General features: G+C 41.1%; 3 protein-coding genes and 1 long non-coding RNA gene across 16 annotated transcripts in view; 2 read left to right on the plus strand and 2 right to left on the minus strand.

Annotated features, from left to right (window-relative positions):
* Positions 1–6,606, minus strand: nipsnap2 (nipsnap homolog 2). The gene is made up of 10 exons (XM_018730486.2): positions 6,425–6,606; positions 5,201–5,340; positions 4,969–5,014; positions 4,226–4,320; positions 3,642–3,712; positions 3,208–3,348; positions 2,826–2,857; positions 1,983–2,077; positions 1,785–1,868; positions 1–1,503 (listed from the first exon to the last, which is right to left on the minus strand). Exons 1-10 carry the CDS (start codon positions 6,514–6,516, stop codon positions 1,439–1,441), a joined length of 861 nt encoding a protein of 286 aa, XP_018586002.1. The 5' UTR covers positions 6,517–6,606; the 3' UTR covers positions 1–1,438.
* Positions 6,607–8,763: 2,157 nt separating this feature from the next.
* mrps17 (mitochondrial ribosomal protein S17) lies at positions 8,764–9,859 on the minus strand. Of its 2 annotated transcripts, none has more exons than XM_018730587.2 (3): positions 9,711–9,859; positions 9,396–9,528; positions 8,764–9,179 (listed from the first exon to the last, which is right to left on the minus strand). In XM_018730587.2, the coding sequence occupies exons 2-3, from the start codon at positions 9,516–9,518 to the stop codon at positions 8,892–8,894; spliced, it is 411 nt and encodes a 136-aa protein (XP_018586103.2). In that variant the 5' UTR covers positions 9,519–9,528; positions 9,711–9,859; the 3' UTR covers positions 8,764–8,891. The 2 variants fall into 2 exon arrangements, with proteins under 2 accessions (XP_018586103.2, XP_018586102.2); XM_018730586.2 differs by having other exon boundaries at positions 9,396–9,531.
* LOC108921235 (uncharacterized) lies at positions 9,494–11,194 on the plus strand. The gene is made up of 4 exons (XR_001965038.1): positions 9,494–9,575; positions 9,847–9,966; positions 10,588–10,684; positions 11,168–11,194. It is a non-coding gene; the product is annotated as an uncharacterized LOC108921235 (long non-coding RNA).
* Positions 11,195–11,918: 724 nt separating this feature from the next.
* The window catches only part of LOC108921271 (elastin-like), a 39,777-nt gene continuing 34,612 nt past the window's right edge, over positions 11,919–17,083 (plus strand). For 3 of the 12 annotated variants that reach the window (XM_029251086.1, XM_018730668.2, XM_029251088.1), the window contains exon 1: positions 11,928–11,983. The gene's annotated coding sequence lies outside the window, so the exon portion shown is untranslated. Of the gene's footprint in view, positions 11,984–17,083 lie in introns of all 12 variants that reach the window. The other 9 variants (XM_029251089.1, XM_029251091.1, XM_029251085.1 and 6 more) reach the window with 6 other exon arrangements.

Genomic DNA, 17,083 nt, shown 5'->3' on the forward strand with positions numbered 1-17,083 from the left:
TACTTTAAATCTCTTTATTGAGGTGCTGTCATATTCACAACACTAGATGTCCAAACATTGTCCTTAAATGACCTAAACAAAGATGGGCATGCCACCACTAAAAATTATTCACACAAAGAAGCAATATGACCTGCAGGCTGCCAATGGCTTTTTCACCTGAAAATTCAAACTTTCTCAGCCATTGCTGCTGAAACCATGGGAAACAGACAAACACATTTTAAATGTTTTTGTTCAACTATTAAAATCTGTACATTGCTATTACAACAAATTGTTAAATGTTATCTACTACCTCATGCCTTAAGAAACCTTCCATGTCCTTAAAAAAAAAAAAAAAAAAAAAAAAAAAAAAGCAAGTCATAACCAGGAGGCCCATAAGAACATTTATTCTATAAGAGGTAATTTTTCTGGAGAAAAGGTGTTTTTTGGCTGCTGAAAGGACAGACCCACTGACCATAGTACTTTTTAAAATCCACATGTAGCCTTGTCTTTGCTTGCAATAGGAGAGCATCTTAAATAAAGGACACTGCCAGTCATCTCCTCCATATCTCTGTCCAAGCATTGGTTTACAGTCACATTCTTCCTGCGACAGCAAATAATGCAAGAGGGAGATTGCTTGATTCAGGTGCACCCCATCTGGACTTTCATGGAATATGTACATTGAAAAAATGGAAATCCCTGGACTTCCCATAAAACATGTCTCCTTTTGTCAAAATCTTACATAAGTTCACCTTTCCCTTAAATATTAACTTAATCTGTCCTTACAGCATTTTCCATCTTATTCTAAGGAGAATTTATTCCAAGACAAATCGAACTATAAAGATTCGCCAACACTGCTCTTGGGATACACATAAAAGTGTATAGGGGCTCTGGTCCTTAGCCTGTATTCTTGACAACTACCGTGTTAACAAGGATAACAGGCATTATACTCTTCTACTAGCGCTACAATGACACTCTTGTCCTGACTGCAACGGTGCACTGATTTACTACAGGCCTACTAGGCCTCAACTGAAGCGTCTCCTCACAACAGGAGTCCCGGCTGATGTAAATGTAAGGGGGTTGCAAAGGAGATGGATATTTCTGCTCTGACTGACATGCCATTTGAATTTGGTAAGACTTGTGACAGCATGTTAGTAACAGAATCAGGTGGAGCATTTGTGTTGTGACCTTCTAAATGCAAACCTAAACAACTCCCGAAACTGACTTTTTCATTTGGAAGGTTCTTTTTTGCACAAGCAGCTTACAATGATTTAACTGCTGTGCTATATTTCTTATAAATGTGAGATTGAGTTTGTTGGTTAAAAAGAGAAATACTTATATGTTAACAAATCATCATGGTTTTTAAAAAGAATTTAAAACCATGGCAGTGTAGATTCTGACACGGGTCACGATCTGTTTTGATAGTACTGTCTGCAGGTCAGAGGGATCCTGATGGATGGAACTACTTCAGTGGCGAAATCTTCAAAGGAATCATAATCCGGGACTCCATGTGTTGAATCAGCGGAACTAAAACAACAAGGAACTGCATTATAAAACCGTTTATAGAAAGGTCAAAATACTGTATAAGAGTAAGATGTGCAGTATTAATGCTATGTATCCAACAACAAGATCAATAATTCATTAAAGTGTAAAATGTCAAGGTATTCTGCATACAGTAACACAGACTGTGAGATACCCAAGTTATTTAAGTGCAAACCCATTCACTGAGAAAGTTTAAATGAATATTTCTACTAGGCCACTGCTGAATAATCCTAGAGAGTGTGCTGAGCAGTCTAGTGGCCACTCACCTGTGTAGTACACCACCTCGTCCCAACCTTCTTGCAGCCAAGCTGCATTCCTTGTGTCCTCCCTTGATTGCAGGTCTTTGTAGGCTGGAAAACAGACATTTTAACTGAAGAAAACTGCATTTGCACTGAAAATAAAAAAAAAAAAAAAAAAAAAAAATAAGACCATCAAAATAAGCAAGAGCGTCGGTCCCCCCCTACCCCAGAGATGGTGCACCATGTAGAGGCTCCCAATCTGGGAGAAGAACCCGCCCACCGCCTCATTATTTCGTTGACGGTACTTGATAGCCCGGGCCCTGAAAACACACACCCACATGCACGCAGGGTCAGTCATATGACAACACTGCAAAAATAAGGTACATCAACACAATCAGAATAATTTACTATTCGTCTTAAATTTACTTTCGTCTGTAAAGTCTTCAGTCCAAAAGACCATGAAGCAGTCAATTTATTTCAATTCTGTAATAGCAATATTCACATTTTATTATACAAACTCAAGATGAACAATCTTTAACCACGTTTTATGTACATTCCTAGTCCAAATCACTGTTACTGGACTGAATGAATTAGTCAAAAAAAAAAAAAAAATCCCATCATTCTGAATTTCTGCAGGTAGCTCACTGTTTTGCTTCAGATTCCGACAGACAGATTATTCAAATTGCAAACAAATTAGGATAAATGTCCTTTGATATTTATGAATAATTTTTTGCTAATACTTAGAGTAAACCATATGCGTCCAAATGGTCCAGTCCCTCATCTTTAAAAATCTGTTGAAAAGCAACATTTGTAACAATAATTTACATCACAGCCCCAAAAGTAAATTAAATAATAGTTTTATTTACTTAATTTAAAAAATTAACACAAAATAGGAAAATTGCTAATGGCTCAAACTACTCATAGAAATAAATAAATTTTGAACCATGTAAACAGTTTTATATCCATATATTGGATAAAAGAAAAACGGGGAAGACCTGTCATAATGTGACAGTTTCCCTCTATGTGATGGAGTACTGTAGTGTTTTCTGAAAAACAAAAATGCCTTACCAGTAATTGCCCCACTCAATCATCGTTCCAGGCTGAAAAACAAGCACAAACACACTGAGAACTAAAAACATAACAGGTCACTTTCAGTTTGAAACCTTGAACTCTACAGCCTAAGAAAGTAAAGTCAGTGGTGTGCAGTTACCAACAGAACTGTTTTACTACTATGCATTGTGTCATACCTCAATCTCATGCACCAAGTTTAAAATGTCTCACCAATAATATGTTCAAGAACAAAGAATCACTTTTACAAATACAAATTCAGACATACTACACTCAAAAACATGGGAGCAAATAATGAGACAAGTACCATGGATCAGACCAACTACATGGTCAACTTTCCCACCCCTTCGCAGAGACCACGGTGAGGAGGCAAGGAGCTCACCCTGAGGCTGTATGACCGCAGCTCGTAAATGTTGGGTCCCTCCCTGGGGAGGGGCTCGTTCCAAAAGCTGAACTCCAGCAACAGCTGGTTCCGGCGCGAGAGAAGCATCTTCCCCCGTTCACTCCTGTACTCCATGAACACCTATGAAGTCCAAATCATGCTCCTGAGCGGCACATCCTGACAGCAGCATTCACTATAAGCAACGCTGAAGCTGGAAAAGGATGCTGCGGTAACTCCACAATCTTTGCAGGAGCTGTAGTCTGCACCACACGGAAGGCAGCCATCACCAAGAGTGGAGATGACGACAAGGTAATACAGAAGCCATTCAATCCACGGTCTGTGTAATACAGTAATCGTCGCTCTGTAGAAGTACAAGAGAAGCACAGGAACACTGCAAGCATTTAAACGTTTAAAGAAAATAAGCGTACATTCACCTTATTTGTCCGAAGTTTATTCATGACCTCAGTGAGTGCTGGGTAACCTCCTCTATACCGCCACAAGTGAACTGTGCAGTGAACAGAGAAAAATGTTACCTACACATGAGAACTCCCATAGGAAAAACTACACTAACACCTAGGCATCACTGTTTATTACATGAATGAACCAACTCATAACAGAAAGCATGTTTCTTAAACAGAATTCATACTTTGCAGACAGTGATTATTTTTCAGTATTACTAATGATTCATTAATCAAACCATTTTTTGCTTCTCCTTCAACTGAGCTTTTCAGTGTCAGATTTAATAATTTAGAAAGGTATTAGATAGCGTAGCAAGAATAACAATTAAGGAATTTGTCATCTTATCACATTTTCAACGTCAAATCCCAGTAGTCTCGCCATTCTACCTTTACACCCAGCCCAAATTGCTTTGGTGTTATAACATGTAGTGCTGACAATTGAGTAGTTCATTACACAAAATGTGGGTGTGTCCCAGAAACTCCCTTCTGTTGGTAACATGCACGGGTGAGTCCACTGAGGCCTTTTTCTATTTGTGGTAAATGTCAGCATTGTACCCCACCTGCCTGATCCTGCTCCCCATACCATGTGTTCCAGGTGCCCACCAGTTCACAGGGGTAATTGGGGTCTGCATGAATTGATGGCAGAACATCCTCGCTGCAACAATGTAGAAAAGGACCATCAGCACCATCACCATCGAAACGCTGCCACATGTCGTAAAAGGTCTTCATCAGATCCTAGACTGGCAGTGTTGCTCAAGGGAGGCCGTACATTTTAAATCCAAGCAAGTTTCACAGCGATGTGGATAAGCTAATTCCGCAGTACTCATTTTAAGCCAAATCAGATATGAAAGAAGTTCATATTGATGACAACCATTACATTCACCATGGTATTACATCACCAGGCATTCAAAGAGGAGTTTTTTTTTGTCCCACATTTGTGATAGCAGCACCCTACTGTTTTGACTTTAGATGCAAACGCTGGCGCAAGCACACATCACACCAGATACATATGTCACGAATTGTTCCCAGTGCAAAGCACTTACTACTCATCCTCCAAGAATAGCATACAGATGTAGTTTATCAACATGCTTCTTTATGCACTGAGACAAAGTATCACAACTGCAAGGACAGAATGTTTTCACAGTGAATACACCCATCTCCAGGTGCCTACTGTATAAAAATAACTGTGCAGTGACAAAAAAAAAAAAAAAAAAAAAAAACACACAACAATCTCAGTTTTCTGTAGAACATAAACAACTTTCTCAGTATAATTTTACCTTGTATATCAACATAAACATCTTACCAAAGTTTGTTGTAGTTGTCCAGGCATTCTGGTTTAACATTGTGAACTGCAAAAAAAAAAAAAAAAAATCAATTTAAGAGAACCTGCTGAAGACCACAGTGTGACAGCCTGTGGGGAAAAAAGACCCCCAATTTTTATCTCTATTTGATGCAAACACTAAACAGTGTAAACATAATAAGCATTTATTGCAGGTTTCTGTGGATCAGAGTGTGTGAAACACACATGCACCTACACTGGATTTTATACAAGTTGCTGTCCTCCTTCTTAGCAAGCAGATGAGAGTGAGCGTCCTTCCTAGGGTCGACCTTTCGAACAAAGAGAGACTTGAACCAGCTATCCTCCCGGTGTCTGTTATTGGAGGCTGAAAGGCACCTGGAAGAGACAACATTACAAATAAGTAAATTCTTTGGGGGGGAAAAAAATCTCAAAGTACATCTCAAGAGTCAGTTACCACCAAAAGCAACAGTTTTACAAGCCGCAGACATACACGGTTATCTGGATGTGGAGAAATCACTGACAAATGGGCAAAGGCGGACTGGAGAGAGCTGAGAGCCAGAGAGGAAAGGTGAGGGCAACCGGTCAGAGGCCATAAGTCCCGAATTCACTAGAAGGCCCACGTAGGCTACTGCTCCCCTTCCCTCCCCAGACTGGACATGATTATCTGTCCAATAAGTTGTGTAACATGATCCTTCCTACGGCTGTCCCCAGCGGTGCACACTTTATACCACGGTAACCCGTCGCGCTGCGTCTTGAGGTCCGTTCGGTGTCCAAAGAAAGAACCACGTGAGGCCTCCGCCCCCATCATCATGTTCTCGGGCTCTGCACCTTAAACCTGTCTCATCTAGCGAGGTCAGCCGTGCACGCAAACCTCTGTCGACATAATCATTGCGTTTGTAGGGACATGATCATTTACACTCCTGTGTTAGACGCCATAAATAGCATTCGCGATTCGGAGCGCACGGGTTTGGGTGCGAGCTCTCTCAGCGTTCGCACAAACACTAGTAATATAAGCGAAATCTCGGCGAGGCACGCGTTCCCGCTCAAAGCGGACAATAAACATGCATTGTAATGTCGTTTATCTTTTTCTCCCCGCCCGGCCCCGGTAGAGCTGCAGTAAACGACAGCGTGTGTGTGCGCGTCAAGCACGCGACGCCGACGACAGTGCAGCCGGTCCTGCGGTGACCTTGAGGAAGAGACGCAAGCGGCCGCAGAGCGCTGCGCTCTCATACGCGCGGCTGCTCGCGCAGAAACAAAGTACCAAGCGCGAGCGCGCAGGGAGCGGTGGGGCCGCCGCCGCCGCCCGGAACACTGCGCGGCGCAACGGGTCTCGCGCACGGCTTAAGGGAAAACACTGACACGACAGGAGGAACACGCTTAGAAAGAAGGTAGCTGGGGGGGGGAATGCGTTCCCTTCAGCTCTTACAGACAGAAGCAGTTTGATTGAAAGCAGCCTGACCTGGCGGTGACAGCAACTTGTCCGCTTGAGCGGACTGTTTTCCGTGCCTGATTCAGGCCACTTCTCCCGATCTGAAGGACTCTAGTCGCCATCTTCCTTCGGCTGCCTGATTCGGCTCCTGCTAAAGAAACCTCCGCGCTTCGGGTTGTTTTCGTCCTCCGCGCCGCACGGGGGCAGAAGAAGACGCATCATACCTGTTTACGAAACTCGTTTATGTTTAACTAGGGAGTTGCAATTGAAACGCGACCTGCGGGGAAGGAATGGCCGAAGCGCGGGAAGACAAATGAAATAGCGCCTAACAACAGATGCACAATGAAAACGTAATGGGATGTGGTATCACAAGGTTGGGAAATACAAACAAATAGTATATATTTTTGAATATTACCATGTAGAACACGATAATTATGAAAAATACAGTGCAGTTAGTTACTCATGGAAATAAATAAGAAACAGTAGTAAGTAACGGTGTCAGTTAAAGAGGTTGAGATAAGTGAGTAAACCTGAGCAATATGGAAGAAACTGAAGAGAAGAGTCATAGCTATTCAGCCCACAAGCACCCTGCATATATAATCTAGGAACTGCTGCAGAAGAGCTGGCAATTTCTCCAAACATAATATGACATGTGAATGGGGTATCTGAATCAGCCCAAATTTATACTCTGCTGAGGAAATGTAATTGAAATGAATTTTTCAGTACTATTAATTTTTTAACCAACCTTTTTTTTTTGTTTTTGCTCCTCCTCCTTAAGCTTTTCAAGGTTGGCCCACTTAACAGGGTGTCAGGTAATGTAGCTAGAATAATGTTTAGGACATTTGTTTAGAGCAGTTATTTTCAAGTTTAAATCCCAGGTGTAAAACATGGCAGCAACAAAGCTGTCCCTTTTAATCACCATATGTCAAGTAAAACCTTGAGAATTGTTCACTAAATCAGAAGCACCTCAGTGCTGTTGGTTAATATCAAGGAGTAAGACTTCTCCACTTCGTAGTAACCTTCATTTAGCTGTGATTAAGTCCGATTTGCAGCTAGGTAAATTAATTACAGCATTTAAGAATTACCTCCTTGTTTAGAGCTCCAAGTCTCTCAAATTAGTTTTTTTTTCTCATTAAGAAAATGGTCTTGATTTGTGACTTGTTTTGCAAACCCCAAGTTGTTTTTTTCCCACAAGTGATTTTAAGTCATTGTTTGATGAATTAACAGAATTATGAAAAATGATAAAAAGTGTAACTAAATTTTCCTGTTTCTTTTCATGTAAGATCCAGCAGCTGACAGAAAGTTTCAGATTTTATTAATACTGCTGTCAAAAAAGAACACCTATACACATTAATGAGATTGTAAGTCGCTTTGGAGAAAAGCATCAGCTAAATGAATAAATTTAAATGTAATGAAGTGATGTGGGGTCTTGCATTCACAATATAATTTCTCATTATTTGCTTTTGTTTGTTAACTCCGCCTAGGGATTCCTTCGGGGTCCCCTGTTGGTCCCAAGCCCGGATAAAGGAGGAGGGTTGGGCGTGGGGCTGGCGACCCCATCCCATAAAAAACCCACACCGCTACAGAAACGCCAACAAGTACTCAATACATCTCGGCCTTGGGAGAAGACGGACTTCCAGCTGGAAGTCTTATGACACGGAGTGGTGAAAGCCAGAAGCATCTGGAAGCTGCTCAGCCGATCACCATCCTTTCAACCAAGGCCACCCTTAACATCGGGACATGGAATGTGAGGACCATGTATGAAGCTGGAAAGGCGGCACGGGTGGCTGCAGACATGAGGGCCTACAGACTTGCCATCCTGGGAATCAGCGAGTCACGGTGGACTGGCTCAGGCCAGAAGAGGCTATCATCGGGAAAAATGCTGCTGTTTTCAGGACACAAGGAAGACAATGCCCCCCACACCCATGGTGTGGCTCTGATGTTAAATAAGACAGCCCAGAGAGCTCTCACCGGATGGGAGGCCCATGGACCACACATTTGCTTTCGTTACATTGTCATACACCTTTACAAAGGCTTTGTCAAGTGCAAACATTTTGTGTAGGAATATTTGTAACATAGATATTCCGTATCCCATTTCTCTAAAAGACCACATATATTCTTCTTACTAAAATGAATTTTTCCATTCATTTGGACTCATACCAACCTGGTAGTAAATATTTACAGTATATAAACCTAGCTTTGTGGCATAAAGCATTGGCAGTACAACTCAGATTCCCCTCTTTTGAAGAGAAACCATGCTCTAAAGTACATCATCTACAAAGTCACTTAATGTAATTTTACTGTAATGTTTAAAGTATTTGCTAAATGAAATACATTTAACCTTTAACTAAACAGTAGCATTTAACTTTAATGCACATCACATAAAAGGTCTCACAAAATATACAGTGAAACAGTTTTATTATGACAACAGTACACAATACCAACATGCCAACATCCAATGGAAGTATCCTCTCTCATGTTAGATCAGTCCAGGTGTTTAGTGCGTTTGCGTTCCTGAGTCTTTGATGGCCAGTTCAGCCAAATTTTCTGCTAAAGCCTGCGTGGGCTCTGTGGGGTCAGTGATGGGGTCCAGAAAAACACTTCCAGCAACCCTCTTCCCTGTGAGTGGGTCGACCACACTGCCAAGCTTGTACACAATCTCCGCCAGTTCGTGTTTCACGTGCTTGGTCCTCCTCTCTGGCAGTGCCTTTAGCAGGACTATGTCTCCCACACTACACTGCTCCAGTGGATCATGTGCAAAGTATGTCTTTCTTTTGTTGTAGTACTGTAGTCGGATGGAATAACAACAAGAAGGCAAAAAAGAAATCACATGTTACATGAACAAAGTAACAGCAGTGTGAAAACAGTATCAAGTGCACAATAATTACTAATTGAGAAAAGAATTCAATCATGTATAACAATTGCATCACCTACAGTTTCATCTAAACTTAATGGCGTATACACCAAGCAACACAAGAAGACGACTGATAGGAGCACTTGCCTTGAGAAGATACTTGTCCAGGACAAGCCTGGTAACTCGAACCTTGGCAGTCTTCTGCATTTTCGTCCCAATCACTCTACCTATTATCCATGTTGCGTGGACAGTAGCCGTTTTTAGAGACATTGTTGCAATTCTACTGAAAATTGGGGCGAAAAGAAAACAAACAAATCATGGGAAAACGTAAGTATGATCAATAGATCATCATCATCATGCATGCTGCAATGATCATGTGCAAACATCCGCAAATTTCCTAACTACTTACACTAGTCTTTGCCATCGCATAACCAAACCTTCGCTTGAAAACGGGTAACTCACCAGAGTATGCCGTATGTTCGTAAGAATGTTTAACTTCAAAACAATGTAATACAACTGTTCGCTGATGGGCTCAGGGAAACAACGAAAGAGTGAAGGTCAGGAAACCACAGCAGCTCCGCTCCTCCATGTGTCTCAGGTCCTGTGTCGATGACGGAGGAACTACGGAGGCCGAAGAGGGCCATGATGAGCGCAACTGTGCTGCGGTGTAAAACCTCAATTTCCAAAGGCAAGTGCCAACATGTCGCTTATTAATACAGTAGGTGGCACTATCTTCTTCAGATTGCATTTTGGACACACACATTGTCTGAAACAGCAATTTAACTTGTTTTCAGCGCTAGCTTTCGACATGAATTGTTTAGAAACTTTCTTTTAGGAAATACCTGTTCAAGGTGTTCCAGCATTTGTAGCGTGTGGGTTTAGTCTAGTAACCCAAGGAGTCAAATTCGTAGCTGGTGGTCGACGACACAAATCATGTCCCATATATTATTAATAATACTAGTACCAAGGTGGTGTGAAGATAAAGGTATATTTCTAGTCATAAAACTGTCCTTACATTTGCTCTTGACAGAACATTTCATCATTGCGCACCTTCAAAGTATTGCTTCGTAAGCAATCAATGTTTTTTCAACCTAAATAATAATATGCTGAAGAGATTTAATTTTTTAAACTCACAGTTCATTGGAATAAATGATTAGCTGCTTCACTTTAGTCCAGTGGTCCATGTCTTTTAATGACATTTTCAGGGTAACGATAGTGGTAGATTGTCTGCCGAAGTGCCTGAAAAAACAGTTGTATTCAGTGACCTTAAGGTACAACACATCTGCCTACAGTCCCACTTTTTAAGAAACGCTTGTTCATCTCCATTTATGGTCACCAGTGAAGCCCTGAGGAGGAAAGAGGTGTGCGCAAGCCAGGCCTGGTGGAGGAGCCTCGACGCTCAAAAGCAACTATGTGCAGGTTCACAATGTTACAAGGTGCCTGTGTTCCTCCTGTGTTCCTGCGGGGCTCTGTACCTTCATCTATTTACATCTGCATTACCTTTATTCATTTAGTGAACACTTTTCTCCAAAGCAACATACATCTATCTGTATGTTTTATTGTTGGTTGCTTACATATTCTATTCTGCATGTGTATCTGTGATAAATTCACCACTGGGTGTTTACCCTTTTTTCCTTATTTAGCTGACACTTTTCTTCAAAGAAACTTACTATGTGTTAAGCTTCTTATAATTCTTTGCACATTCAAGTGAGTGAATGGGTAGCTTTACTTGAACAATTTTAGGGTAAGTGCATTGCTCAAGGGTACTGCAGCTGGAAGTGGGATCCAAACCTCCAACCTTTGGGTCCCAAGGCAGCAGCTGTAACCACGGTGCTACCCTGGGTGCTGGTGGCTGTATTTCCATGTATTGGTTCAGGTGATGATGCAATGCAATGTCTACAACCTCTTGTCCCAAGCAGGGTCACGGTGAGCCGGCAACACAGGGCGCAAGGCTGAAGGAGGAAGGGGCACACCCTGGACGGGATGCCACTCTGCCACAAGGCACCCGAAGCGGGGCTCAAACCCCAGACTCGCCACACAGCAGGTACAGGTGAAGCTGCCGCGTCACCGTACCCCCCTTCAGGTGATGATTTCCTCGAAAATAACTTGCCGTTTTCACCCCTTTACATGTTCCTACAGCAGGGTATTTTTAATGAAGCGATTCAGGGTGAGTACCATGCTCATATGTTCTAGAATGGGAATGAGATTTAAACCACCAAGGATAAAAAGTTAGCGTCCTTATGCTACCAGCTGGTCCTATATTTATACCTACATTTGCATGCATTTCTGTATGCAAATGTCACAGAAAACATATGTATGTGTTATTCTATCCCTGTGCTAACCCATATGTTTGTGCATATGTATATGCAAGTGATTTATACTTTTGTTTACGTAGCAGGTAGCATGTGTGAATTTATCTCTTTGTTTGTGTATGTGCAGAAAAAACATGTGTGCCTTTGGAAAAGTCACTGATTTAAATGCAAACTGTTTTCAAATCTTCCAAAGCGTGGCAAATTGCTTCTCACTCTGTAGAACCTGGTCTTCATTTCAGTAGGCTTGCCATAAGCTGTATATGTCATGGTTTTCTGGCATATAGTCTAACACATGCATGCAGTGATGGTGCCATTTGTTTATCATTTTTTAGCATATTCCAACAATAGATTGTACAGAGAAATGATCTCATTCAACAACAATTGCATCTTTCAAGAGGACTTACTGCCTTAAAGCCTTACTTGGTAAGTCGGAGAACGTACTTAAAAGGGGAAAACGCAAATGTTCCTGAGGGTGCCACATTTATTTAACCCTGAAATGTATACTATCTACCGCTATCTAGCAATCTTTTTAAAATAATGAGCTGATTTATTACATTTATTTTAGAACAGCTTCAGTCCTTTGTGAAATGTTGTCCTACAAGTCTTGAACTGTGTGCCGTGGGATATTGCTCCATTTAATAGGAAAACCCTCCAGTTATTTGAAGAATGAAGGAGGTAGAAATCTGCTGTTTTTGTTAAGATTGGTTCACAGTTTCAATCCTGTGGTCATTTCTGAGGCTGTACTTTTGTGACATTTAGCAACTATCCTGAGAAGTGTCTTTCTGTCCCTGTTAATGAGTTTAAGCTTCCAGCAGTTTTTGTGACTAATTCAGCTGCAGTTCAGGCATCAGATATTTGGCATCTTTGAAACTCTTAGTTGCCTCATGTTGCTTTGAAAACTCAAATACCTTTTTTACCTTTTAAATCTCTTTTTATAGCTGAAACATACTGCTAATTTACTCAGTCACTTTTGATGATTGCTTGTCCTGATGAGGGAGATCTGGAGCCTATCCTGGGATCGATGGACACAAGGCTGGAAGTAGTACAGTCTGGACAGGATACCAGTCCATCGCAGCATAGCTACATACACACACGTATACACTCACCCATTCGAATACTAAGAGAAATTTATAGCGTCCAATTCACCTGAACTGCAAATGATTGAATTGTGGGGGCACCGGAGTACTCCGAGGAATCCCACGCAGACATGCAATCTCTATACAGACTAAGCTGGACAGACAACTTTACAGCCTAGTCACTGTGAGTCAGCAGCAGTACCTGCTGTGCTATCATTCTGCCCTTATTATAATGTGCAATACTTTGATTGAATAGATGCTTCTATCCATAGTGACTTGCATTAGAATATGACAGATGTTTCCATAAATAACTCAAGTTTAGAAAGTAAAGAATAAAAGCTAATATCTAAAACCCTTAACTAGAGAAAATAAATTACGCATTTTTCAGCATGTCCATCACTTTAAAGCCGTCTAGGTGTGTTCTTTATCATAATTACGTGTTCAGGCCTTGGGAAATGTAGACAACACTGACCAGAATGTCTGAATGCCATAGCACGGTCTGTCTGGTTTATATCATTTTTCTGTGTAAAGGAGCAAAACTGAATGGCATGCTTCCAGTCACAATCTCCCTCAGACAAAGCATAAATAAATGGTCATGAAGTTATCATGAAAACACACTCGCAGCACAATGTCTGAGCATCTGGTTGACTGAATACCTAATCAATTTGACCTACACTGTTTTACTGCAGCTAAAAACAGGTCAAATGATATCAGGATAAGAGGTCCCTTTACTAGCACTGGAAGATATTTTGTCTTGTAATGAAGGTTAGTGTCTGTGCTGAAGGATTCATTTAATGTTAATTTTGGTAAATTGTAATAACAGAAGCCAGTGGTGTATGAAACTAAATTCAGTGGACATACTTGTAGTATTGCCAGGGATTTACTACAGCTGTATCAAATAGCTCTTTTACCTATATACCAAACTCTACTTATTATGTATATACACACACATAAAGAGGATACAGCACCTGTTATCATACATCATGGTATTCATTGTCCTTTATCCATCCCATGTACTGACAACACAGAGCTCACACTCCTAACACACTCCTGGTTCCTTCTAGTTCAGCCATGACTTCAGCTGTTTTCAGTTTCATCTCAGAAGGCATGACTCTGCACACTGAACTGTACTGTCTGTGATGTCATGGGTTATTAAGGGCTGAAATCCAAACTCAATCTCTACATCCCAGCAGTAATTTGTGCTACATGTCGCTGCTGATTATCCTGCGACAGTGTGGCTGAGGGGAAAAATGTGCTGTTTAATGGTACTGACTCCTTGTCCTTTGGCTCTTTTACATTACACTAATTCCTTAGGGAAATGCACTTAATGTACCAGCACGTGTTTTGTAATAAATATCTAAATGCATCCAAAATGATAATGGGTTAGGTTAAATGCAGTCAAACCGAAATCAACTCATAGCAACCACTCATATGCTTTTCATGGTAAAGGAGGGTAAGGAAGTGGTTTACCATTGCCTTCTTTCATGCTTCTCTTTGGACTGTGAATGCAGGGAGATTCTCTGAGCTGGATTCAGACCTATGCTCATGAACTTCAACTGTTGTGAGGCACAAATGATAATGGTTTACTGTGTTAGTCAGGGGCAAAAGACAGTCACTTGCTGCCAGCTATAGCTCCTGTGGTTAGAAGGAGCCCTGTAAGTTGTGTAAAAATCCAGCACACTGACACGCATACAAGTACAGCAGCCTTCTGGACATAAGGCAGCAACTAAGGCAGAACCACACAAAATCTGTCTTTCTCTTTCTCTTTAGGAAATTATCTAAAACACTGAAGAAAGAGTCTTGGTAGCAGGGGCTGGTATTATCTCTGTAGGGTAATATAATAAATATAAAGAAATGCACAATGGTTTAATTGTTTCTTTAATCATAAAGATATGCTCAAAATACTGACTTTAACTTTATTACTGACATTAATATGTAATTGTAGGAAGATGTTACGAACTCTCTGTGATTTTAAGGACTTCCCTAGATGCAGGTTCAAGCCTGAAAAAGACAATTGCAGTTGCAAGAAAGGTATTTAAACTAAATAGTATCATTACGTATTCAGAGGTTTCACTGAGTTCAATTTTGAGAATTATTAGGTATATCAGTCCCTTTAGGGTGGTAATTTCCAAGGGGTAATGTGAATGATGGAACTGCGGTATAATTTTGTAGATTCAAGAGAGAGGTTGTGTGCGTGATCTACATTACAGTTTTAGGAACCAGCTCCAAACATTGTGGGTGTTATTTTGGGGCTGCCAGGTAATATTCCTGTGTTGAGAGCCAAGAATGACAGGATGCTCCTAGTTGTCCTTGATTTGCTCTGAGTGTAGGGTTTACAAAGGTTTTACAAGGCTCCAAGGACAGACTGTGATGTACATAACCTAACTCTCATGACTCATTCTGAGGGTCTGATATCATGGCCAAAGCACCATGGAGCCTGTAAAAGGCATTGCTGACCCATGTGTGATATAATGCTGAAGAATTAGCAATAAATTCAGGTTGTATTGTGCTGAAAAAGGATTTTCTGAGTGCATTAAATCAGTTCCTGTTTTATGCAGAGACTAAAATGGGGTGTCATGGGGAGGAACTTTTTAAGTAGCTGGGCAAAACAGTAATTTTTCTGTTTACTTCATGTTTGGTTTATTCACAGGAGTCACAGTGAAGGGGCTGCATATCTTCTATTTTTACCTATTGCAGTTTGACACGGGGGCGCGGTGGCGCGGTGGGTTGGACTGGGTCCTCCTCTCTGGTGGGCCTGGGGTTCGAGTCCCGCTTGGGGTGCCTTGCGGTGGACTGGCATCCCATCCTGGGTGTGTCCCCTCCCCCTCCGGCTTTACGCCCTGTGTTGCCGGGTAGGCTCAGGTTCCCTGCATCCCTGTATGGGACAAGCGGTTCAGAAAGTGCATGCGTGCAGTTTGATACTTAAACTGACTCAATCAAAACTTTTCAGAAATTTGGTGTCAGTAGTTTATGAAGAAGGCTCTGGTGCACAGTTCCTGTACTGTTCTTGGGACCATCCCATTAAAAAAGCCATTCATTCCTAACAAAATGTGCTTCCTTTTCTCATTTTTGTGACTAGGGTATTGAGTGTGAGTAGGGAAGCTGGTGGAGGTGTATAATCCCAAACCACCAGATTTATTGTAGTTGACAGGTATAACAAATTTTCATCAAAACTTTGGAATGGCTCAGTGATAATTTTCTATTAATCCATTTGTAGTCCCTTATTCAATATTCAGTCTATATCTAATATTAATTGCTGTAGCTATCCCTCTTAGTTGATTTCTGTATATTGGTTATTTGAGGCTTTGGAATCTGAAGTGATCTGATGTGAGTTACAACGATAATGCTTCTGTTTGTTTTTCTCCCTTTTCATTTTTTGTTTATTCAGAGTCACTGTGATTAAGATTAAACTCCAGTGACAATCTCAGACATAATTAGAACTGAACTGGGATTTTCCTGTAATACACATATTATAGTCTGGTTGTCAGTCACGTGGAACTCATACAACTGTTGCAAATAAGGTTTCCCTTCTTCTACCCTCACCATTTATCTGTCGCCTAAACCAGTCTGGTTTCTGCAAAAATCAAGGAATCATACTTTGTTGTTTAGAGAATCTTAATGGTTTTAGATACTGAGTATATTAAGTGGAAAAAGTCAGTTTCATATCTCAGGTCTTCAGATGGTGATATATGTATATATCTGCTTTGTGTGACAGTCTTGTTGCAGCATTTCAGAACAACACATACCTGTCAGGGAAATTAACTTAGTCAAGGCTTATCAGAATAAAATGTCATACTTATAAATGCATTTTGCTTTGTGGGGTGGTTGCTTTGAGGACATAACCATATTTAGGAATTTGGAGACTACACAGTTCATGGATGACTTATGCCTTGTGGGAATGACATTTTGCTGGCTCTTATATGTTTTCTATAGAATCCTTTAGCCATCAACACACTTTTAAGAAAACACCAAAAGAGGGTAACAATTAATTATTACTGTCATTTACTCATGACATCCAGTTGTTTGCTGTGATACTGGAGGTTCTGGGTATACTGATCCCGTGGTTCACTGGTGTCCTGTGAGTGCTGTCACAGTAATTCTACTTCTCAGTTTAATGTGATGTGTGATGTCTAGGCTATGGTGATATCTCACCTAGAATAATGTAGCTCCCTGTTATCTGGTTTTTGGCCAATAGGCCTCTTCAGCTGATCCAGAATGCCAAAGCACAAGTTGCTGAAGCCTTCCCATGTTTCCTTCCTTTTCTCTTTCCATCAGCTTCCTGTGGTTGCCTGTATTAAGATCACAGCTGGTTACGACCTGCAAGACAGTTTGCTTATGCTCTCATAACTTTGTACCCAAGACCAGCAGATTGTGTCTTTGAAAAGAACTATACATTCTAAAGCTGCAGATGCTGGGTTATAAGAGTCTCACGGGGCCAGATAAGCAG

The sequence above is a fragment of the Scleropages formosus genome, chromosome 4 (assembly GCF_900964775.1).
Source record: "Scleropages formosus chromosome 4, fSclFor1.1, whole genome shotgun sequence".
Lineage (NCBI taxonomy): Eukaryota > Metazoa > Chordata > Actinopteri > Osteoglossiformes > Osteoglossidae > Scleropages > Scleropages formosus.